We start from the raw sequence: 24934 nt of genomic DNA on the forward strand, positions 1-24934 counted from the left end.
GTCACTCTTATGTAACTTGGAGACACGTAGCCTATAGTAAGGGTGTGGCTGGGTTGTTGCTTAGATCTCACTGACAGCTGCTGTTTGCATTTTAGTTATTCTAATAATGTGTATTGTTATAATTTGTAACTGTGATTTAACATGAAATGTTTTTTGAATCTGGCATTCTTTCCAAAAGCTCACTTTGGAGTTTGAGTTTACGAGTGGTGTCAGAGACTTTGTGCAAGTTTTCTGTCTTAAAGTTATTTATTGGCTGTGACATGTTTCTTTGAATTGAACAGTCTTTTCACAAGAAAAATCTTTGGTTTCAACGTGAGACAAGTGCTGACAGTTTCTCCTGCACCAAAGGAATGAAGCAGGTTACTTCTTTATGCCAAGTGTTTTCATAACTGTTGTAGGTGAGTTCTTTGAAATCATGTTCGGCAAAAAGAAACCGGCTGGTTTGGATCACTCCTTAGGTGAGTTGCCTGAGGAAAAAAAACAAAACAAAAAGAGTTTAATTTTTTTAATGTAAATTTTTACATTAAATGACTTACGAAAGAAACATTTACGTACTGCAGATACTGTGGTTGTTTCTGTATGGCAGTGGCAAATGTTTTGATCAAAGAAATGCAAAGACTGAAAAGATTCATGTCTTTCAGTGTAACTGAATCAAATTTTTGTGTAACAGATTTTCTTCACTCGTGCGTTTGTGTCTGTTGTGGCTTCGTCCGTGTAAACGTTGTGCAACGAGTGTATGACATTTAGATCTGCTTTCCATGTTCAGTTCAGTCACTTGTTTTGTTCATTTTAAGTTTGTGGTTTGAAGTGCAACACATTAATCTGATTTTTATTTTCTCAGATGATGGAAACTTCGAAGTCCTTCATTCCCAACAACATACACTGAATATATAACTAAGTTAACTCAATAAACAATATACGTCTAGTATAAAGATGAAATGTCCATCATAGCACACTCTTTCAAGCTTGTATGCTACATAGAGATGTTTTCTTGGAGTCACTTTTTTGTGTTGTTTTATTTTAGTCCCACACTGAATCTGTTTTAATATTTTCCTTCATTGGGAATGCCAACATTAAGGCAGGAACCTATCCCCCAAAATTATAAAAATGTGCAGCCACGTCTTAGGTTGACAGCAGAATCTGACCTGTTTGTTAGGGAAGCCCATTCCATCCTGTCTGACTGCACTCAGCCTCTACTTTATTCCCACAGCTAGATATTTTATTAATGCAGGCAGGGGAGGAAATAACTGGTTGGTTGTGTTTTATTTTTATTATCATCTGCCACTGAAGTTAAAAGGTAGTTTGTCTTTGTGTGTTCTTTAGTGTGCAGCGTTAGCAAAATATCCCATGAACCAGTGGTCGGATTTTAATGAAACACTCAGAAAATAAATGGATCACAACAACAATCGATTAACTTTTGAAGTCAGCCCCATTCAAGATGGCTGCTACAGCTAAGCACCCTCGTCAAACAAAAAAAATGGTTATAATTCAGCCAGTTTTACAGACATTATTTTAGAATTTGGCATGCCAGTAGCTGAAAGTCAACCCCAATACATTTCCTGAGCAAAAGCTGATTGTGCAAGATCTGCTTTTGAAATTTGCCATGAACTATTACAGTCACCGCTGCCTGTCTGTTAAAATATCTCACGAATCACGGAATAGATTTTAATGAAACATTCAGGAAATATTCATCGTATATACATCTACATTTGAGTCACCCCAATTCAGAATGGCCCCCACAACTAATCGACATTAGCTAACACAAAAGAAAGGCTCTAACTCAGTCAGTTTCACAGATATTGAGACAAAACTTGGCGTCGTAGTATCTGAGAACCATTCCCAACGCACACTTCATGTGCTGCTCGTTGTGTGACATCTTCGCCTAAATCTTTGCCATTAACGAATGGCATCAGCTTCTGTCTGTTTGCAAAATACCTCAAGAACCACTGAACCGATTCTAATGAGACTCTTTGAAAGTAGTGAATGGATGCACATCTACAACCAATAAACTTGTGGAGCCCCCTAATTCCAGTTGGCCACGACAGCTAATCGACATTAACAAATACTTCAACTCAGTTGATAGATATTGAGCTAAAACATGGTGTGTTGTTTTACTATTTATCATATTTAGTTCTAAATGACTTGTATATTAAGATTTGATCACTGTCACTGGTGCTGATGTGTGAATTGTTGCTGTCTGTTTCTTCTTCTTATATATTTCCAACGTTTTAAATAAAGTCTCAATGACTAAAACACATATCTGATGTCTTCTTCAAGGGGAGCGGACAAAAAAAACAACAACTGTCTGGTGTGTTCAGATAACAACACTAACTGACGCAGGTCCCTGTCCAGGCCTCCGTTACACAATCTTGCTCTAAAACCCAGGAGGCGGTAACTTTAGGCGCAGTTTTGGGGTTACATTGGAGCTTCACATAAACTGGCTTTGACCTGACCTGAAAAGGGTATTTATTTCACAGCAAGTAAATAAGAGGAATACAAACAAATACTGAATGCTTATGTGTGCAAAGGCTCACAGTGTATCAGCCATATGTGCTCAAAAATGTTTGGTAAAATTGTTAAGCTTAGTATTTTTTAACAACAAAAAATTTTTTCCCAAGTACTTTATTCACGTCAAGATGAATTTATCTAAAAAAACAAAAACAAAACGCAAAAATCTTTAACATTTAAAAAAAAATCTCTGTATGAAATTAGGCAATAATGGCTCTGATCTGGAAAAAAGAAGTGCCACAGTGTGTTTACTGTATGACTCAGCAGCCTCGAAGCCTGTAACTGTAAGACAGTTTTACTTCCCAGTAAAGCCTCTGGAGTTTCGGTCTTTTAGGTAAATGGAGGGTCATGGATACCTGTGGTTGGAGACTGGTGCCATTCCTATAGCAACAAGACCCCATGTGGAATAACAGCAGTGGCACAAAGCGTGCGTGTATGTGTGTGTGCTATGTCGTCTCGTCCTTCACTTGTGTCCAAGTCAAACATAATCGGCTGCGCGCTGTGGGAATCTTATTAAACAATGACAGACAAAAACACTTGAGCCCAGGCAACAGAGGAGGTGCTGTGATCGGCATGTGGGAGGCTCGACCTCAAGCATGTGCACATTCCCCTTAGAGACGTGTTACATAAACGGCTGGGTTTCACTTACAGCAACTTCAAGTTAAAAGGGAAAGACTCGTTGGACGTCCTTCCTCGACTGTGCCTCCCTTCTCAGAAAGATTTGAATGCAAGGCAAACAAGTTAAGTCACGTGTACACGCAGGCAAAAAATATAAAATCTTTGCGGTGTGATTGCTTTGCATTTGACCACACAGACTGCAACCAATAGGAGAAGTGTGTGTGTGTGTGTGTGTGTGTGTGCAGTACCTGCTCACACCCCTTGTGCATAAGTCTTGCTGTAAGCTCTGAATTCATATCCTTGTGATATTTCAGGCATGCACAGACACCACAGCAGGCTGCAATCTCATTTAGAGTTACATGTCATTGAAAGGACATTATTTTACTGACATTTAACTGGAAAAATATATTTAAAACCTATCAAATTTAGTACAAATTCACATTTACTTTTGCAGTTCTACACTCCTGCTAAGCTCCTTAAAGCAAATGATCTTGCAGTCACATAGTCATTTCAACAATTTTAACAAAACATAATGAATTACTATCAAAATTCAGTGGATTAGTTTTATTTTTTTGTAGATTTTTTAGGCTTTTATTAACATCAAAGATTTGTTTCTCTTTCAGTTTTAATAATGTGCATTTCGACAAAGTGCCCATGAGAGTTTATGTGGAGCTGTTTTTTGCAGTTTTGCAACAAACAAAACAATAACAAGGTCATCTGGAATTGCTGCTATCACTGACACAGATAAATTCAAAAAAAGGCCATCAAGCATCTAGTCAAGGACATTGCTGTGCGCAGGGGTTGTTATTTCACTGTGTAATGTTTTAGCTGTGAATGATACTGCAGCAGGATACTGATACCAACAGATTTCACAAAATAAGTTGTTGGGTTTCCAATGCATGCACTCCATTCCCTAATGGCCAAAAGGAGCAGGAACTAAGGGTGTTTAATTTCTCAGGTTTTTTTTTCTTTAAATCAAAGTTGCTTTATTTCAGTTTTCACCTGGCTACATAATTCCAGACTCATGGAGGACGGTGCTCGGATTAACTCTGCCAACAGAAGAATGTCAATGTTCACATGTAAACTCTATAAATAATAGTTACAATAAGGTGCAAAGATCAAGAAAGATCAGACTAGAGCCAAATATGGCAGCTGTGGCTTAGACAATATTTATTGTTGACAAACCTGTGTCCTTGGGAGATGAAGTGTTATCTGTTCATACAGTAAAAGCTTTCCTCCACTGGGAGTCTAAAAGAACCCTGACATTCTTTGTTAATGTAAAACAGCCTTGATTCTGTGAGATTATTAAGAAACTGTTAAAAAACAAATATGATATAAAAGAGGAACATTCCAGCTATTCAAGAACCCTTAACCCAGGTCATATGTCTGAGAGATATTTTACGGGTCGGACCAAACATCACAGGTCGTCATATGCAGACAATGCTCTCATTTACAGGAATATTTGTTTTGTTTTCATCTTTTTCCTTGCAAAATATGAAATCTGAAATAACTAAAGAAACAGACAAGTATACGGGAAAAAAAACAACTTTATTGCTCGTTTTGTGATTGAAAAACTTCTTTTACAGAAATCACCAAATGCAGAGAAGTGTCGACGTCGTGTATGCAGTCCCATTTTTCCTTTTGTGTCAAAATAGTATGAAAGCAGGTGAAAAATATTAAATAACAGAAGTAAACAAAAAAACACTTTGAGACAAGAGCGTTAAATGCTTTTGGGGCGAACTAAGCTTCTTTACATTTAACAGGGACAGAATAAATATTCAACAGAGAAACAGTTCAAAAGGAGTTTTTTTAACTGCACTGCATCAGACGAGTCAATCCTGCAGATGTTTGGGCTCATTTGCTCTTTTATTTCAGCAAAGAGTATGAAAAAGATGCACCTCTTTCTTGATTCTAGCCCTTAGAGGTTTAAGCCTTAATTCCTTAGATTTTGACAATCCTTAAAAAAATCTAGCCCTTACGCATTTGGAAAATGTACAAACAAAATTCCCCCTTTCTGTTTAGTTGATAAGCAAAAAGTTACATCGTGAAATTTTGTGCATTTCCCTTTAACACACGAGTTATCCTCTTAATTATCCTGAGAAGTTTGCATGAAGGCCAAGCTGATAACCCTGATACTGGCAACACCCGTCCGCTGAGAGACTGCTCTTAATGCAGAGGTCCAAGCAGAAAAAGGGAAAAGCGAGCAAAGTGGGTGTAAATACAAAAGATCAAGGAGGATCGACTAGCCCGCACCGGCCTTTACATTCTGGACACGGGGTGGCCGCGTCCCAGGCAAGCAGGGCCTCTGAGAATCGAGAGAAGAGAACTACTATGTACAGGCAAGGTTTCTCTATTCTCTTTGGTCAATTTTTACATTATGTACACAGAACATAATCTAAATATTGCGGCATCTCAGTTAGCGCCGGCCATGCGCGCTTCCACGCCAAAGTAGTTAAGCATCGTCTGGACCAGCTCCGGGAGATCATAATCGTGTTTCCAGGCCCAGTCCTTTCGTGCGTTGGAGTCGTCGAAGTTCATCGGCCAGCTGTCGGCTAAAATGATAAAGAAGAACACAGATTTTATTAAAGATTCGGTTTGGGTTTTACAGCACGCAACAAGAATGAAAGGCCAGAAAGTCTCAAATCGAACAGGGGGAAGCTCACCAATCGCCTGTCGAACAGGGTCGACGTCGTATGTGACCTCCAGCTCTGGCATCTGCTTCTGGAGCTCCTGGGCCAGCTCCTCGGGGGTAAAACTCATGGCGTTGATGTTGTACGTCCTCATGCTCAGCGTGTCAGCCGGCGCCTCCATCACCTCCAACGTGGCACGCAGACAGTCGTCGATGTACATCATGGGCAGCCGCGTGTCGGGTCTCAGGTTGCACTCGAACTTTCCCGTCTTAATTGCATCGTGAAAAATCTGGACAGCATAGTCTGGTCGGAGACAGAAACATCACCGTTACACCGCGCCCTGACATTAACCCTTAAAACAAACGTTTTAAAATATAAGTGAAATGTTTTATCGTACTTTCATTATTTTTATAAACTGCAAACAAAGTTTGAGTGTTGCAGAGGTTTATGAAGAGGTTCATGTATAGAAAGACAGGCCGAAAAATGTCAATTTCAGTATGATGTACTGGAAAAAAAATGCAAGAAGTAATGACGGCTCTGCAATACGCCAGTTGGATTACAAACCTGCAACGTGATCAGAAACATACAGGAATAGACATCCAATAAAAGTGAGACCCATCAGAGCAGCTGACGTCATGATTTGTCTCACATTTTATTACCTGGCAACATTTTATTAATGACATATTGCCCAAAGTACCTTTCCAAATGTCACATTAAAAACCTTTACTTAACGTTATTTACTGTACTTATCCCTTTTAAATTATTGTTGATTTAGATTTGTCCTTCTGCACTGAAAATCAAAACTGAACAGCGACTAGAAGTGAGGTGAAAATTGATTCCATTTTTTTTCATAATTAAACAGAATTATAAATTTCACAATCTGAGCTTTTCAGAATAGTGTGAACATGAGAATCAATCATTCAATGTGACATTATGGCTAATTTTTGTAATGTGACTATTAAGTTAGATGCTTTTTAAGGTTGACCCCAATAATTACAGTAGGCAGTGAGGGGAAGTAATTCAGCACGTCTTCAGTTTGAAGTTTTAATTTCATCAGTTTATTTTTTGCTTTAAATATTATAGTCAGTTTTGTCGGACTTAAAAGGCAGTTTAAGGCCTTAAGTCACATGCGCTGCTTTCCATTTATCTAATGGGAACTCAGCATATTGATATCCTGCCTGAATCACCGATCTAGTAACATCTCGCTTTCAACACGGCACAAGCCTGATCTACTGCAGTCATTTTAATAAAGCAATCAGCAATGTGGGGTCCAGTATGTTGCCCATCTTGTGATCATTTGCTGGTTTGGTCACCTTCTCATTAAAACACAACAAACTTCTGTTCTAACACCCAATAAGTACTCACTGAAATCTTCAGCAGCACTTGGTAGTTTATTATAGAATTCGTTATTTCAATGTTTCATTATGTAAATCAATTTATTCATGTAGTTTTTATTTTTCTTAAATTTCACCAGCTGTCCATTTTCAAAGATTTGTATTGTAAGTAATGTAAAGCGTCAGAAGAATTAATGTAAAAAAAGATCATTTAGGAACCTCTCCTAACATCCATCTTACCACAGCTGGAGTGGACTTGTATTGTATATAAGTATTTTGTTGCACTACAAATGTTAATACTGAAAACAAACTAAGAATGTCTTCTGAATCATTTTTAGCCTCATTTCTTACCTGTTGTGCCACCTCCTGGCATGGAATCAGCAGAGATGATTCCTGGGTAGCGAAGACAACGAAAGTCCAGCCCATAACGGTGGTGGTAATACTAGATAGGTAGAAATAAATCCATTAAATAAGATTATAGGTATCAGTTACACTAGTTAGAAACATTTCAGCCATTTATTATTGTTTCAATTAATTTGACAAGAGCTTAAAGGTGAATGTTGATTCTGAGCTCTCACCTCTCCCATCAGCTCGGCGTGAACTTTGGAAACCCCGTAGATGGTGCGAGGTCTCTGCACGCACAAGTCTGGCGTGGGGTTCCGGGGCGACGAGGGACCAAAGGCACCGATGGTGCTGGGAACAAAGAGCCGCAGGCCGTGCTCTGCAGCAATGTCCAGGATGTTGTGAAGCCCTGGAAAACAGTGCAAATAATCACTTAGTTAATGCACTACAACAACAAAAAATTTTTATTTTTTTAGAACATTATTTTTGCCTCGCATTCACATCCTCATTCTGGAATACTTTGGGAACATCTGCCAAATATTTTCCTCTCCTAATGTATGCATAATGGTATTTATTCAGTTGGTATTCATGTGGTTTAATGAGTTATCTCACCAGTGATGTTAACAGAGCGCGCCAAGGCCACGTTAGCCTCCCCAACAGCACTGAGAAGGGCGCTGTAGTGAACCAGCCACGTGATGCGGTTGTTCACCACAATTTCCCTCAGGTTCTTGTAATCCAGGATGTCTGAGTAGATGAAGGGGCCTAAAAGTGACAAAGAACAATGAGTAACAAACATTCACAGCGACTGCCATGGATTCTGTTGCATTACTGTGACTTCTCCCATGGTGTTTGCTTTATTTGAGTTTAGTTGCAATTATCAAACTTCTAATTGGATTTTCATTGCCTCTCATGTTTTCCAGATGCAGCCAAATGTTACATTTATCAACAGGAACTGTCAAGGTAATGCCACATATTGAGAATAAAAGAAGATTTCTGCCAAATAAAGTCCGCTTAAATGATTTGGTTATCCTAGACTAATGCAAAAGATTGTTGCAGCACATTAAACTTCCCTGTTGTGAAATAGTAAACTTTTCAAACGTATTAGTCACTGTTAAGTCAACAAGAGGAAGTTTTCTGTGTAACCATTTAATGATGAACTGCTTGAGTTTACTCACCGCTGTGGAAAACATTGCTAGGTGGTTTTCTGATGTCAGACAGAATGACATTGTTCTTGCCAAACCTCTTCCTGTAAGGCAGTCAGGGTTACACAAGTTAACAGGCATCATCAGCTACCGGACCATGGCGATATAACTGGTGTGACAACTAACTAACTAAACCAGTTGGAGTTTAAGATGCATGTTTTTCCTGTTTGGAAGATTTCTCACCTCAGCAGTTTGGCCAGGCCAACTCCAAGTTGCCCCAGGCCACCTAAAAAAAAAACAAAAAAAAAAACACGACAAGGTGAATGAGATGGAGCTAATAACTTTAAGGGTCAGTTTCTGTGGAGACTGAAGTAACTAAGGTATTTAAGAAAATGGCCACAGCACTTGACATCTACTCTTTGTGTTCACCTGGAAGCCCTTGCAGCTTTCACTGCCAAAAGTCTTACAAATCCTGCTGTGTTTGAAGTTCCCCCCAGAGCACATTTTGTACAAGCTCACAATTTATCTTTACAATCCCTATCTTAGCTACCAAGCAATAAAAGAACACCCTTTTCAAAAAGAAAAAAAAAAAAAAAGGATTGTGATCCATTATGGCTGAGAGCTGCAGAACCAGGTGTTGCCTACCTGTGATGAGCACCTTGGGGTGGTCCGTTTCTGAGAAGGACACCGAGTGGAAGCTTGCATCAGAAGTGACCTGCCGAGGCGAGAAGCTGATGTTCCGCACAGCCACGGTCAGGGGCTGGCAGCCACACCCCGGGGTGCTGAGCATAGCCTGCTTGGCCACCTTGCTGAGGGTTCTGATGATAGGCATGCTGGTACCTGCAGGGGGGAGGAAAAATAAATGTTAAATTCAAGTGACATAATGCAACTTCAAACACCTCAGACAATTTGGACTTGCTTATTGTGCACATATTTTATACATTGGAAGCCAATTAGAAATCTGAAGTTTGGGGCTTATCATAGTAAATCAAGAGCCAAGAAACCCGCAGCATGACACTTAATGAGAATTTTATTTGGGAAATCTTGCAAATGCATCTTCAAATAAGGTCACTTTTAAAAAATACCCAACAGTGGAGGCGGCTCAAGCAGAGCGCAAATCTCCTCCAAATGACAGACGCACTGACTGAGCGCAAAACCTTTTAGTCTATGAAACCTTAAACTACACTCGAATGCAACACCAACTGAATAAAATCACAAACGTCTTTCCAAGCGAATCCCAGTCACACAAGAAAACCATCTCAGTGCGTTTCGGTTTACAAACTTAGGTCTCTCCAAGACTGAATCGGCTCGAGTTTTGCGCAAACTATCCCCGCCATTCCAAAAGTAAGCTTACCTGGAGATGGATTGCTGAGGGCTTCCAAAAGAAATAAAATAAGTAACTTGAGCGTATTTATACAGCCCTGCCTTCACGCGGAGCCAATCAGAAGGAGAGGGCGTGCGGCGGCGAGCAGCAGCAACGGAAACCGGTGCCAAGCGCAGGTCAACGACCTCGGTAACCGGATTTGGGAATATTCTTGGAACGCATTAGAAATGACCTAAAGCGCGCTCATTTATTAATTTTTTTCCTTTGGTTATTTTGGCATGAAGTCACGAAATTAGTTATGTTTAAAATGAAAATGCATCAACAACTATTTGTTTCCCTTTTTGTTTTGTTTTTTGTGCGTCGGTGTTGCCTTCAGTGCGCCGTTTTGCGCAGGTCTTTGTTGTGTCCACATCGTTTTACGCAGACATCAGGTGAGCCGGTTGCGCAACACGGGGTCAGAGCCGCTTCCGTCTGTGCGTCACGGTGCTATTTTATAAAGACTCGGAGCCACATATGCGCGAGTTCCCCGATGAGGGAGGCGTGGGTTTAGAAAAAGAAAAAAAAAAAAAAACGTTTTTTTTCCTCCTTTTTGGAGAAACGTGGCGAGAAATTACAGGAAGCGAAGAAAATTCTGAATGCAAACTGTTTAATCAGATCATACGTGTTTAACTAAATAAAAGACAGTCAGGCATTAAAGGCAAGAAGGAAAGCAGACCACAAAAGCCGGGTAAAACTGGGCATGTGGCCAATATTGAGCCGGCACAGCAAATTTAAAGCGTTTAAAGCGACTCTTATCATAGAAAAAAAAGAAAAATTTTACTCGAGAACCGAAGCACGTTGGGACATATTTGCACGTTTAGTTAAAATAAATAAATAAAATAATCAACTTGAAACTGTTTCAAAACGAGCACATGTATTATAGCAGGAATGGATGACTCACCAGTTGAAACGAGAAGCCGAATTAAATAGAGAGGAAGAAAACGATCTGGTCTGACTTGATTTAGAAAGAAGAAGAAGAAGAAGAAGAAGAGAGAGAGATGCTGCTTCCTGTAGGCGCTCTGACGTGATGCCTCAGTGTTATCTCCGTTCAGTGTTGCATCAGCTGCCTCCTCTATATATCATCCGGGGGGAGGAGGAGGAGAGAGGTGGGGGAGGAAGCCGGCTTTGTCTCGGATTGGTGGAGCCTCGGAGGTGCGGTCCTCCCTCACAGACCACTCCCCCCCCACTACACACACACACACACGCGCGCACGCGCACCCACGTCACCAGCCCGAGTTCCCTCAACAGGGAAGCCAAAGGCTATAAGGGGTTATTGTGTGTGAACCTTCACGACAGAGCTGACACCATGAGGGAAGCTTCATCTCGGTTTCTGAATACATCACTTTCAAAACATGGGCACTGTAATGGAAACAATTTAATTTTGTTCTTTTTAATAGTAAAATGTATAACAATAATCATGATTCTTGCCTGCACAAGTGAAGACCTAATGAAGTTCTTCTTCTTCTAACTGCTATGTTTCTGCATCAAGGTTTGAAATGCTTTTGTTCTCTGTTCTATGTGGGAACTGAGGAAGACTCTGGTCCTCCCTTACTCCCTTCTGCACCCTTGGCTGATTTATTCTCAGTGCCTCCTCACCCCCTGTTATTATCAGATCTTCTTCGTGAGAAACGAAGCTGCTCGGTAACTATGTAAAAGTGTGGCTGAAAATGGTGGAATGAAGCCTCCCTGTAAAAGTGGATGTTGCTTTTTCTTTCGGGGGCTCTTCTCCTGACTGAGTTCAGTGAGTGGGGGTTTCTGAACGCTCTTTTTGCCTTTGGAATCAAATTCTTTTTCAAAGACAAAGATCGATCTTTCGCTTGATTCTCTGAAACAGACATCTCACTGCTTGCTGATTATTTTTTGCACAAATGCATGTAGACAAATAAGTGATAGATACAGATGATGATAGAACAATTTCATATAGTAAAAAAGGCAAACTGGTTGGAAAAAAAACCCAACCCCGGTTAACCTCTAACCCCCAGCATTCTATGTTGTGTGAAATGTAAATAAACACAGAATGCAATGATTTGCAAATTTCATAAACATATTCTATGCACAGAAAAAAAAATTGTGAACGCATCAAACTTTAAATTGAGAAACTGTGCCATTCTTAGGGGGAAAAAGTAGGTAATTTAGATTTTTATGGCAGTGACACGTCTCAGAAAAGATGGACTGAGGCAACAAAAGGCTGTAAAGGTACAAATAAACAGGCTGGAGGAGCATTTTGTAACTAATTTGGTTAACTGGCAACAGGTCAGTAAGAGGACTGGGTATAAAAAGAGTGTTTCTGAGAGGCTGAATCAGAAGTAAACATGGGCAGAGGATCACCAGCCTGCAAAAAAAACTGTCTAAAAATAGTGGAACAATTTCAGAATAAAACTCCTCAACAGAAAATTTTGGAAATCTTTGAATATCCCTTCATCTACAGTTTATGTCATCAAAGATTTAATTAATCTGGAGACATATCTGAGCTTAAAGCAGAAGGCTAAAAGTTAATATTGGACACCTGTGATCTTCGGGCCCTCAGGGGACGCTGCATTAAAAACAGCTCTGATTCTGTTCTGGACATCCCTGCATGGACTCGGGAAGACTTCCACAGATCACTAATGCAGGTTAAAGCTCTATCAGACAAAGAAGAAGCCAGATGTGAACACAGTCCATCAACGCAGCTGTCTTCTCTGGACTGAGGCTAATCAAAATTTATAATTCATTTTAGAAACCACGGACGCCACGTCCTGGATCACATGGGACTACATCAGGTAACCCGCAGAACCCAAATTCAAAACATCTGAACCATTTAAGAAGAACGAACAAACGTTTTTTTTTTTGTTTTTTTAATCAATCTCAGAAGCTGCAACTGTTGAAAATTTACTTTGTAATACCTTATTGTTGTCTGATATCTGCAATGAGCTAATTGGATTTCGCCCCATTTGATTGTGTGTCGACAAAAAAAAAAAAAAGCTCGCTCATGAACCTTACCAGGAAAAAAAAAGTTATTTTGTTAAGAAATAAGTCATAAAGTCAGTTTGCACTAGAAAAATGAGAAGATATAAAAAAAATGAATAAGAAACTTTATAAAATCAGTTTGAACTAAGAAGATTGTAAGTCAGCTCCTTTTCTTATTTACGGTTTTATATATTTTACATTCATCTTTGAAACCTGCACTGAAAAAAATATATAGTAGTGATATAAATATAACAGTTATATATAAATATTATCATATATAAATCAGTTTAATATTTCAATGTGCAATCATGTACCTGAGACCTTCCTCAGATGCTTTTATAAAACATTTCAACGACCGTTCTGTAAGAGCAAGATAGCCTTTAAAAAAGCTATTTCCTCTAAATGAAAACCTTTCATCCTTGGATGAGGTTTAATAACCTTCAAACAACACTCCTCATTACTCAGAAGAATGACTGAGAGATGAGTCCCGATAACGATGAGTCCTCTCTGAAACTGACACAAAACGTGCTAAAAAGATTCTTCTGATTATTAAGATTATTCTGCCAAGTTATACGTCTTCGGTGCAACTTGGACGTGGAGAGGAGAGCGCAGGCGGCGCGGCGGGACTGTAAACAGTGCGGCTGCCATTACATGCCTCCACAGAGCAGCTGATCTCTTGCTATTTATTCTTTAGGCGCCTCGTGAGATGATTGCTTCGTCACAGCGTCGCTCATCTCCGTGGTGGGGGTTCCTGGGGTGCTGTTTACTAACTGCCGAACAAGCCTGCGAGCGGGACGGGAAGGGGAGAGAGGAAAACTACATGCCATCTGCAACCAGTTTAAAGGAGAAATCTGCACAAACAATCAAAAAATGTTAAAATGAGAACAAAACACGAGCTGCAGCCTGCTTTGCTCAGAGTCCTGCAGAGACTTGCAGCCCTGAAGCCACGAGGGGAAAAATGTCACTGATGCAGAAATGAGGGAAATTTGAGACAGTGGAAATTTGAAGCCGCAGACTAAAGAGGCTGCTTTACAAAGTCTGGCCATTTATAAGCAATGCAAGGATTCCAGCCTCTCCTGAGGCTTTAACAGAGCGCTGTGAAGCCCTTTTTCCTTCTGCCTCCCCTTTGCAAACGTGCAGCACAGCACGTTGCATGTGCAAAAACCTCTTCAAGTTGTAACATTTGCTGTGCTTTCTTTAAAGACAAACCTGATGCTTTGTTTTCCACTTTTCTAAAGCTGTTCCTACACAGAGCCACTATGACAGATGTATCTTTTTCATATAAAATGATCATTTAAAGTTAAAAGCTCTTCCTTTGATGCATTTTATCAGTTCAATGCAAGTAAAATGTTGTGAAAGTCAGACATGGTGCCGATAAAAAAAGACAAATAAATAAATAACATAATCCATCTTTTCAACTAGAAGCACTTGGGACTGATGACATCATCATCATGTGACGTCATCACTATACGTTGAGAGCGCAAACCTCCGCCGAGGCCATGTCGTCGTTAAAAAATTGTAGGAGCCAGATCGTGATCCCAATCACAATCACCACCAACATTTATTCTTCAACGTTTCCTGAAAATTTCATCAACATCTGTTCTTTGAGTAATCTTGTACACAGACAAACAAACAAACACTACCAAAAACATGTTCCTCCTTGGCGGAGGCCAATCACGACTTTTAATAGTTCAGAACTTTAAAAACATTGAATTCTTTTGAACAGTGATATAGTTTGACAAGCGTCAGTGACAAAAGTGCACAGGTTTGTGATGATTTACAGTAAGGCATTGCACAGAGTCCATAAGCACAAAAAACGATTATATATATATATATACAGCGTGATGCTTTTAGAGTTCTGGTCTTGTTTTATTTCCACAAAGCAAAAAGCACTGAGACACATAAATGCAAGCAGAATCCCTTTTCTTTTTTTTTTTTTTTTTTGCTTTACAGAATCCAGCAGTGATTATTTGGTTGAACGTATTTCATCATGAAACTGTATTTTTGGTCAAAACACAACAATAAAAAAAAAAAGATCAAACCTTGAACGCACATGTAAACATTTTTCAACTTTTAACTGTAGTTTAGTGTAAATACAACTTCGCTCTCAATTGGCTCTCGGGTAAATTTAGCATTTTGATATGACATTTAAACAAGCATATAGAATTCATTAAACACTCATATATAATGCATTTTGTTCCTGACACAAAAAAAACCTGAACAAAGATGAACCCATAAAGGCTACAGACAAATGCAATAAGCAGAATGCTGAGTAAAGCTTTCTGAAGTGTATTATAATAGCCAGCACAGAAAAAAATCATTTTAAATTATCCATGGAAAGAGAACAATGATGCTGTATTGAATGGCCACATATCAGCCATAACATTATGAACAGTAGCAGGTATAGATATGCTGCTCACTTTGTTAAAAATGGTTAATGTTCTGATGAAAACACTTATATTTTAGCATTTGAACGGATGTTACATTGACCCATGAAGCATCTCCTCAACCGGACAAAACAACAAAACAGTTTAAGATATTCACCCGACCTCCAAACTCCGCAGATGTTAATTAGTGACAAAAGCAAACAGGAGACCCACCGGACATTAGGCAGGTGGTCACAATGTTATGGCTGATTGGTGCATTTAGCTGCTCCAAAAGTCTTTTGAAACCCTAACAGTGTTTGTCTGCAAGCCTTTGCTGACCATTGACTTGTTACAGTTTGATGCAAAAGTCTTCAGCCAGCCCTTGTTCCTTCAGCGAAGAAGTGAGAACTATGAAAGATCCTTTGATCAAGACCGTTTATTGAAAAGATTTCCCAAAAAGAGTCAAACAAGCAGCGGCTCGTGACTTTTGCATAGTGCTGTAGCTCGACGTTGCCAAACCCTGGCTGCAAAGATGTGACACCGATAAATGTTTCCATGACTGGCTGTGTCACCAGTGTTTGTTTTAAAACTTGGCATGTTTACTTTAATATGCTCCAATATGGCAACAGCTGGTAGAAAACAAAAATAATTAAAAAAAAATCAATATGAAGAGTATGTTGCTGAGATTGATTATGACTTCATTCACGCTGTGCATACAAAAGAAAACGAAAACACAAATGAGTGTCTCAAACAGTGCATTAGCACTTAATGTTAAACAACGTACCGTGTTCACAAAGCACTTGAATCCCTATATTTCCCTGTAATTTCACAGACAAAAATAAAAATTGGTCAAAAGGCAAAACTTTTCATTTGTAAGACAAACCTCCAAGTGAGCCAACTCTGTCAAGTGTTACAGATAAGAGGCTTTTTGTGCCATCGCCATGACAACAAGACCCTCAGTGGCGTCAGTACACTTTTCCTGCTGCCCACTCTCCAGCATATTTTAAGGGGTTTTAGGCATAATGAGGTTGGAATTTTAAAAGCACCACTTTTATTTGTGTAATTAATTTGTGTAATTTCCGGTCGTGGCACTAAATCGAGTAAATTAACAAGATTCACAACAATTTAGGTCAGAGATAGATTATGCAAAACTTCCTTGTTGTACGATGCCAAAGGTGTCGCTCCAACCTACACATCTCAACATGCCGAAGAGCCACGTGACGTCTTATAGCACCCCATGTGTTGCCATGGTTACCCCGCAGCTCATCAGTGCAGTATACGTTTAGGAGAATGTAAACCCTGCGTTATTACCATACAAACTCTTTTTTTTTAATTTTTTTTTTTATTAAGTGCAAATATCTCATTCCAGTCCAAGAAAATGAAGGCAAATATGTCGTTTTCCGGAAACAAATGGACTTGTTAAAAGTCACAGGTGGGTTTTTAAGGTTTAATGAGACTTAAGTTAAGTAATCAGTCAAAGAGTGATTCAAGGAAATTCACTTTTTTTCCCTCAACGTGCAGTTCTGCATACACACTGACTTTAAACTATTAAATTAAACATTTTTTTTTCATTCATGTGCAGTTTGTGGTGAGACATGATGGAAAATGTGCGCTGTAAGAGTGCTGAGGTCTTTAAGCCATGCTCACTGTGTAATTAAACATAAATTTAAAAGTCAGAGTTTGATTATGTTTTGAAATGCATGAGAACAATTTAAGGCTCTACCAAAGCTTAAATACACAATGAATCTGATCGTTTGGTAAGCATGTTTGTCATTTTCTTCTTCTTTTTTTTTTTTAACCCTTTTGTTACCTTTCGATAGGAGTCTTCCTTTCTGTCTACGGTGTACGTAACAGAGGGTCTTCAGTTTCCAGCTGGGCCAACTGTCTGCGCAGGCTGTTCACTTTGGTCTGAAGCTCCTTGTTGTATTCGATAATGTGCACCATTTCATCATAAGCCTCGTCCAAACACTTGGAGGAGCGGTTCCAGCGAAGGAACACTCCTGTAACAGAACCGGAGGAGAGCAAGTGTTGCATTAAAAGAACGAAATCGCAGAAAGTACGACAATATAGTTCCACAAACAATGCGTTCAATGCATGAACTTGGCACAAAATGTAAGGAAATGTGTGTTTGGTTGATTATTTCTTTGTTGTTGAGTCCACTTTTAAGGAGAGATGCAAGCAAATAAAGGCATCAGTATTGTAAGAGATTCCAATGACTCCAACCCACTTCCTGTTTAACGTTCTGCCATCGAGAATACAACACGGTTCTATCAAATGAGGAACAATCCAAATGAGCAACAGCTTCATTCCTCAGGTAAAAAAGAGCCGCAACACTCTTAAAAGGACAAGACAAGTACAGATATGTTTTAACATAGATTTAAATATAAATATAATTACTTTATCTTCATCTCTAAAATGAGTAAGCAGGAGAGTTTTTTTTGTTGTTGTTTTTTATTGGACTCATTTGCTTTATTTTTCCACAAAGGAAGTGTTGAAAAAACCCTGGATGAGTGCAGATTGTTTGAACTGATTACAAAATGCTGAAATGCAGCTACTGGACATCGCTGAAAACGTGAAGGACCAGGACCACAGAAATTTGCCGTATGACTGGACCGTATGCTGCTGAGACGACTCGCGATGGGAGCCATTTCTTATCTGGACATGGCAGTAAAAAACATTTGTAGAAAAGAGATTGTAAGGGTCATTATAAGACAAATTTATGTTTATATTATCTACAATAATCCCTCCGTAACTTACCTTAATTAACTAGTTAGTACTGCATATTTTGTTTTTAAAGTAACCAGTAAATGTTGCAGCAGTTTTGCCAGGATTAGGGCAACATTTGTGTGAAATTCTAAGGTTTAACGCTTGCCATCAACCCCTGTTAGTATCCACATCAGCAGCGTGGGGGTGGAGGGGGGTTGGCTTTTCATGGGCTGCTTTGGGTTCTTTTTTTTTCAGGGAAAAGTGCTGTGTAGCAGGATGTCACGTGCTCCATTGAGTTCTCAGATGTCTGGTTACTCTTCATTTAGAAAGAGGGTGTGACCCTAAAGCTTCTGGCAGTAAAAGAGCCCTTTCAAACGGAATGCCCAAACCCTATAACCTCTGTGAAAATTCCCCTCCCCCCTACTCTTCTTTATGAACAGGCCAGTCCGGATCCCCCCAGGACGCTTTTAGACGAAACTCTCAACCCGTGAAAATGAATGCAAATAACATGAAACTGCAATCTGTTTATGGTTAAAGAAACAACAAAAAAAATCAACCTAATGTTTGAGATTCACTTCTATGAGCATTCAAAACCATGATTTTACTCATGTTTGATTACTTATGTGCATTGCTTTCAATGAAGCCCATACTGAATATTAACTTCAGTGGTGCCATTATGATTAGGATCATTATTATTATTAGGATGGCTGTTTTATTTATTTATGATACCATAATACGATGTAACTTTTGTTGCTATGAAAAATGGCCACGATTGCAACGAAATAAAATAAATTTAAAAAGCTGTGGGTATGATGAACCCACACAGATTTCTTTGAAACAATACAGTGTCTTACATGTTTACAATCAGAAATAAAATTTGACACAACGACTTTTGAACTGTTCTAAATCGTGGACATAAGCTTTTAAAGAGCTGTGACTCCGAGCTCTGGAAGTTTCTGGATTTGTTTTCAACACTCTTGTCTGAAGGTTTAAGCTTTTTTAATGCTATACGATGCCTTAGAAATGCATTTAAACTTATTTACAGACAGAATCTTATCTGAAAGTTTTACTTGAAGACTTATTTAACATTACTTATGATAACTGTATTTATAACCTAAAAATACAATGACTGCTTTTAGTCTAACATGACTATAAATCCTGTAAACAAAACTTTATTATAGTGAAATATAGAAAACAGTTTGAGATATGATATAAACACCTGAAGATAAAGAAGCCCCATCCTTTCAAACAAGTCATAACTGAGCTTTGAATTTTGTGATTTCTCAGACTGTATAAGCAAACATTTCATCTTGTTTGTTTCAACCATATTCTGACACTTAATGTTTCCCTGCCCCGACAAACATAGAAGAATCCCACATTAAAATACTCGACCATTTAAATCTCAGCATCTATGATGTTTCAGAATCAGCTATGAAAGTAAGTCTGTGACTGAAACCGCGAGACTTAAATTAGCCTGCATGTGATTTATGACCGCTAACTGAAAACTGGTAGTAAAAATGTTCTCCGTTAGCAAGCATCAGCAGGCTCGGGTGTCAGTGACGATTTACACTCGGCACAGACCATAATAATAGGAGCAGGCAGGATGAACACATCGCTGATGCGAGCTGCGGAGAAATCAAAGCGAAGCTGGAGCTGCTAGTGAAAAGTTGAAGGGAAGGTTATCATAACTTCTAGGATAATATTTTCTTTTTTATTAGACATGATTGCACACGGCATGTGGTAGTTAAAAATAATTTTTATTCGTATTCATTCAAAGTGGAGCAGCAACTACTACGAGTTCCATTAGAGATTACTTATCAAAATAAAACCTTATCTTCACAGACGTGTGCTTAAAGTACAACATAACAAATTAGGACGGAAATAACTGGAATAGCAAAAAAATAATTAGGACATGCAGAAATGTTTTACTGTGTACCTCAGGTAATTTACAATGAATGTGATGCAGCACAATATGTAGCTTTGTACAGCAGGAGCAAATTAAATTTAGATCAAATATATAAACGTCTACAAAAGTGCTGATTATTGCTCACTGGGTGACTCAGTTTAGCAAAGCTACATGTGATAAAATTATCAGCGCCCTCTTCTGGTGCGATTTATAAATCTCTGCTCCCCCAAAATGTAATCCCATCATGGTTACTCAGTCCTTTTTTGGCTGAGTTACAGCTGATTTGAATGTTATTTTATTTTTTATTTAACCCTTGAACTTACTCAGACTTGTCAAGGTTTCAGGTTTAGTCTAAGAATAAACGAAACATGTGAGTCAGAACCACACCGGTATGAGGGCTAACGTGTCAAGAATGCTGTCAGTAATGTTGATCCTTCCCAGGTACTGATTAAACTATGTATGTGTGGGCGTTTAATGGAATGAAGTTTCAAATGTTTTATTTACACGCTTCAAAAAAAAAAGGGTGAATCTACTGCTGAGGAGGTGCAACCTGGAAATGGAAAGTTGTTAAAACAAACCAGTCTTTGTGTGACAGTGAGTTTTTTTTTTCTTCTTCTCCACATTACTTTTTCTATAATCTCAGCCTTCTTAAAATGTAAGTTACTGTGTGTTGTTGGTTTGTCGCTCACCTTCCCACAGCAGCAGACTCTGAGGAGCCACAGAGGGCCAGATCACAAGACTGTTGGCCTCATAAAGCGGGTTGGTCAGACGCTCCAGCTCCTGTGGCCGATTCACCCACGACCAAAGAGACACAGTCTTCTCACGCAGACACAGCCTGGTTCTGTAAAAAGGCAGAAGGAGACTGTGTGCTTAGAAGGTGGAAGAAAATGTGTGAAAAGTGTAAATAAATACGGACAATAAAAGACATCAATTAAGGTTAAGGCTCAATATTTAGATTTTTCCTTCAATAAAAATTTTAGAAGAAAGCTGAGGCTGGGGAATCGAAAGCATACATGCATGGCCGGTTTAGGCTAACAGCCCAGCGTAAGTTTATTTGAACTCACTTCTCGGCTGCACTGTTGCCCAGGAAAGTACCGAACTGGGAGGCGTAAGTGTGTTCGAAGAGCAGCACCAAGAAGGCCTCGTTGAATTCAAAGGAGCAGGGAAACTGGCGAAGGATCTGCCAAACGCAGTCCAAAAAGAGCAGGAAGACCGGAGCTTCCTGTCGAGGCTTGCTGTTGGAGTAGGCAGACTGGGCGCAGCGCTGCTGGAACGGGTGACCTGCCTGGGAAGGTTAAAGAAGTGAGAGGAGAAATATTAAAGCTGCACCCAAAACAAAACCAGCATCCTCATTTGATGTTTCTGGATCTTAATATGTCATAAACACTCATTTTAGTTTAGCAAAATCAGATGTTCTGTATTGTGCTTTTCTTCTCAGCAATAAACGTTTACAAAAGAACATAATCGGTGATGCATTAAAGTTCAGGGAAGCTCACCTGGAGCCACTCCCGCTCCACCAGGCCCTGGAAGCCTTTGATGGTCCTGCAGGTTGGATCAAGAATGATCTGAGCCAAAGAGGTCACCTGCAGGGTGGAGTCAGTCCCTTCTGTGCCGTGAACGAGCACAGAAGCCCCCTCCCTGAGACAAAACACATATACGATCACAGTGTGTCAACAAGTCTCCTACTTTACAAAGTACCAGTTCGCAGTCAGGGAATGTGACAAGGGTCCAGAACCTGTCGATGCACTGGGCAGCCAGGCAAGCAGTGGTGAGGATCTCCTTGACATGGGTTTGCCAGTTGGAAGCCTCTAACTTGCTTAACCAGCGGTCCATGCTGTGCGACTGATCATTACAGGCCTCCACCAGCTTAATCAGACTTTCCTGGAGGACATTATACCTGAAAACAACAAATATTTTACAGAAGTAAATGAAAATCTGACTTACTGATATGATCTGACAAATAATATGCTAAAAATTAAAAACAAGACAAGAAACTTATCGTCTAAATCTAGCTCTACAATGTAAGAACATGTTTTGTTATTATGAATCTCATAGTAAGCACTCACCTTTCAATGCCTTTGTGGATTCTCCTCCACTGGGGATAATTACCCTCAGACTCAATCCCCCCTCCTCGAGCTTTGGCCTGCTGGGCAACATTGATGGTGCGCGTATCGATTATGTATCCCCGTTTCCCCGGCCTCAGAGTGGCATTGATCAACTTCTCGTCTTCCTTGCAGCGCCGCCCGTTCGTGCCTGTCAGTGGCTGGCCTGCTCGCATCATCACCTGAAAGGGAAAGTCATTTCAGGACAATGTCATGATGATACCGTCTGCCTCTACGAGGCTCAAAACCACAAACAAAGAAGTGCAAAAGAGATGTCTGCGCACTCACCATGCCATTCTTCTTGTGGTAATAACTAAGGACTGGAAAACGTCCGCCGTGACGGAAGGTGGCTACCTTTTTCAGGACGTCATCATCAATGTGTTTGGGCACTGCCACTAGAGGGGGGTATGTAGGACACAAGCTGAAGTCCTTGTTGACTTCACTCAGTCTCCACTCGTCTGTCTGAAAGAGGATATTCATGTGAAGTTAAGAGAGGGTATAAACAGCACAGGTTGAGTAATCATGTTTTGACAAGCGTTAGGACTAACTGTGACAACTCATAACCATACCATGGACTCCAAATCTTTAAAGGTGTCCTGAGGAAGAAATAAATTCCAGCCATCTTCTATGACTTCAAACATGGGCCGGTAGAAGAAAGGGTACATCAGGGAAACAGAATCAAGCGTGGACAGAGCCTTGGAAGGAATAAAAATAAATACACAATATTTCAGCAAGCATTGTAAGGCAAATGCTATACAAAAAAAACACACCAAAAAAAAAAACCCTTTGTGAATGCTTTCTGTTGGGAATAATATTAATTTGGAGTTTTACCTCAACGGAACTGGCAATGTTGAGACATTCCTCCATACCAGGGATGTCAAGCTGGATCACCCTTAGGTCTTTGCATTTGACTATGATGCTTCCCAAAGATCCCACAAATCTAAAACACAAGATCCGGATTGATTAAACAAGGGGAAGTCGCTATAGAGAAAACATATTTCAAAGGAATGAAAAAAACAAATGTAGCAAATATACACTGTAAGAAAGTGATTCAACTGAAATATCTTGTCAAAACTGGTTTAATTCTTATAATCAGTTTATCTACGAGCAGGACATGGTTTAAGTCTGTACTTGTCCTGGATAATCTCATGTAGCAGTGGACCACAATAAATGAAATGGACCTTGATGATGACTTCCACAAAGCAAAGCAAGGAACCATCTGCCTGATCATCTAATGTCTAGCTTTCAAAAATCATTCAATTATTTTTTCTGTAATGTTGATATACACGAGTGTAAATGAGGGGAAACGTGAGCAACCAGTCTCAGTGTGGCAACCAATTCATTTCACAGTTTTGAAGATATATTCTAATTTTTGTTTTCTATCACGCTGATTATTCGATCCATTAAATATGATGGACAACATGATAAAAACAGACTAGGACAATTTGTTAAGACCCTTTCTCTGTAGTGCATCTTTGTAACACTGTAGTTTCATCACAGCAAACTAGATCAACAACACTTATGATGTAAAGTCTAATAAAAGATCAGTTGGATTCTCTTTGCAGCGCACTTATGTTGTCTTGAGGTTATAAAAAAACAGCTTGGGGAACTAGAGTGAGTGCTACAATAATCAGGTTGATAAATCAATTGCCTGGCTCTTCTGATACAAGTATCAAAAGGTTATTTCAACTCTCACCTCTTCTCTATGGAGTCTATGTTTGAATGAAGGAGCCACAGCTCCTCTGTGTTGTCCTGTCTGGAGGAGAGAATCAGGTGATGACCAGTCAAACACAGAGTTCCCTCCACGGTGGGCATAAAGGGTCGATGCAGGACGACCCCGTCCACCCTGGGTGTTTTTATCAGCTCTGCGAACTCCATGATGATCTTAAACAGACAAAAAAAGTGAGCACAGCCCAGACTGATGAAGGCAGAAATGAGGAGTCTAAATGATTAATATGAACAACATCATTATGTTACTGAGTCTTGGCAGTGCTGTGGTTTAAAAAAGATATACCGTGCTGGTCGATGTCACGTCAACAGAAAAACAAAATGAAGCAACAATGTGTCAGCACGATTCAGGAAATCAAGCGGCTAAGGTTAGCTAAGCTAGCTTTGTAACAAAAACAGAATATTTACCGTAAGAAATACCTTCCGTTTTTTTCCAAATCACCTCATACATCCAACATTACCTGTAGTATAAATATACAGCATAATGCTGAACATTTCCTAATCCTGTTAAAGACATTAATCCCAACCTTACCTGATATTTTTTTATTTGGCGATTGACCGAGACTGGTACGTTCGCAAAAACAGACCGTGTGGAAACAAAGTGCATATGAGAAGTTCAGTTCTGGGTTGTTTGCGAAGAAAATATCGCATTTGTTCACGACGTTGACTCTGTGCTAAATTTTAATAAATGTTGTGTTAAATATATATAAAAAATTAACATTAAACTTATACACACTAAGTAAGTGAACAAAAAACAAATCCCAAAATTACATGCATATTGCTGCCCTTTAGGCTATTCTTAAAATATTAATTAGTATCTGGTTAAATATAATATAATATAATATAATATAATATAATATAATATAATATAATATAATATAATATAATATAATATAATATAATATAAAATTTATTTATTTATTTATTGTCAATCTTATATTTTAGAAATGTTTTGATTCTATAAACCACTAACGTGTGGGGTTTTTTAATGTTGTAAAATCTGCCTGTAAATGTAAATACAGGACAGTTTTATTCTCATAACGCTCCTCGTGTTGCATATGTTGTATGAAAAGTGAAGAGCTGTAGAAATAAAATTTAGCTGGTTGACTGAACCACAACACAAACATTTATTTTTTTTTATTTATCTTTTTTTTTTTACTCCATTCACTGAGTCTTTACAAAACCTGGTAAAACAGTCCTTTGATGGTCACTTCACAACTTGAAAATTAGTATTTTGCTTTAT

General features: G+C 39.1%; 2 protein-coding genes and 1 long non-coding RNA gene across 6 annotated transcripts; all 3 read right to left on the reverse strand.

Moving 5' to 3' along the window:
* Positions 1–227: 227 nt before the first annotated feature.
* LOC119618002 lies at positions 228–3331 on the reverse strand. Its single transcript, XR_005234532.1, has 2 exons — positions 3158–3331; positions 228–467 (listed from the first exon to the last, which is right to left on the reverse strand). It is a non-coding gene; the product is annotated as an uncharacterized LOC119618002 (long non-coding RNA).
* Positions 3332–4655: 1324 nt separating this feature from the next.
* Positions 4656–10993, reverse strand: tdh (L-threonine dehydrogenase). Of its 2 annotated transcripts, none has more exons than XM_017427230.3 (9): positions 10839–10993; positions 9220–9414; positions 8818–8860; positions 8608–8678; positions 8045–8194; positions 7669–7841; positions 7442–7532; positions 5790–6059; positions 4656–5678 (listed from the first exon to the last, which is right to left on the reverse strand). In XM_017427230.3, exons 2-9 carry the CDS (start codon positions 9404–9406, stop codon positions 5539–5541), a joined length of 1125 nt encoding a protein of 374 aa, XP_017282719.1. In that variant the 5' UTR covers positions 9407–9414; positions 10839–10993; the 3' UTR covers positions 4656–5538. The 2 variants fall into 2 exon arrangements, with proteins under 2 accessions (XP_017282719.1, XP_017282718.1); XM_017427229.2 differs by lacking the exon at positions 10839–10993 and adding an exon at positions 9929–10012.
* A 3541-nt stretch (positions 10994–14534) lies between these two features.
* On the reverse strand, positions 14535–24293 carry mtmr9 (myotubularin related protein 9). Of its 3 annotated transcripts, none has more exons than XM_017427235.3 (11): positions 24224–24293; positions 23660–23847; positions 22795–22903; positions 22533–22658; positions 22252–22425; positions 21928–22145; positions 21597–21758; positions 21358–21499; positions 20926–21146; positions 20551–20702; positions 14535–17249 (listed from the first exon to the last, which is right to left on the reverse strand). In XM_017427235.3, the coding sequence occupies exons 2-11, from the start codon at positions 23839–23841 to the stop codon at positions 17086–17088; spliced, it is 1650 nt and encodes a 549-aa protein (XP_017282724.1). In that variant the 5' UTR covers positions 23842–23847; positions 24224–24293; the 3' UTR covers positions 14535–17085. The 3 variants fall into 3 exon arrangements, with proteins under 3 accessions (XP_017282724.1, XP_024864137.1, XP_037837590.1); XM_025008369.2 differs by lacking the exon at positions 24224–24293 and adding an exon at positions 24100–24118; XM_037981662.1 differs by lacking the exon at positions 24224–24293 and adding an exon at positions 23978–23996.
* Between the last annotated feature and the right edge of the window lie 641 nt (positions 24294–24934).

This window comes from Kryptolebias marmoratus, linkage group LG19 (genome assembly GCF_001649575.2).
Source record: "Kryptolebias marmoratus isolate JLee-2015 linkage group LG19, ASM164957v2, whole genome shotgun sequence".
Classification (NCBI taxonomy): domain Eukaryota; kingdom Metazoa; phylum Chordata; class Actinopteri; order Cyprinodontiformes; family Rivulidae; genus Kryptolebias; species Kryptolebias marmoratus.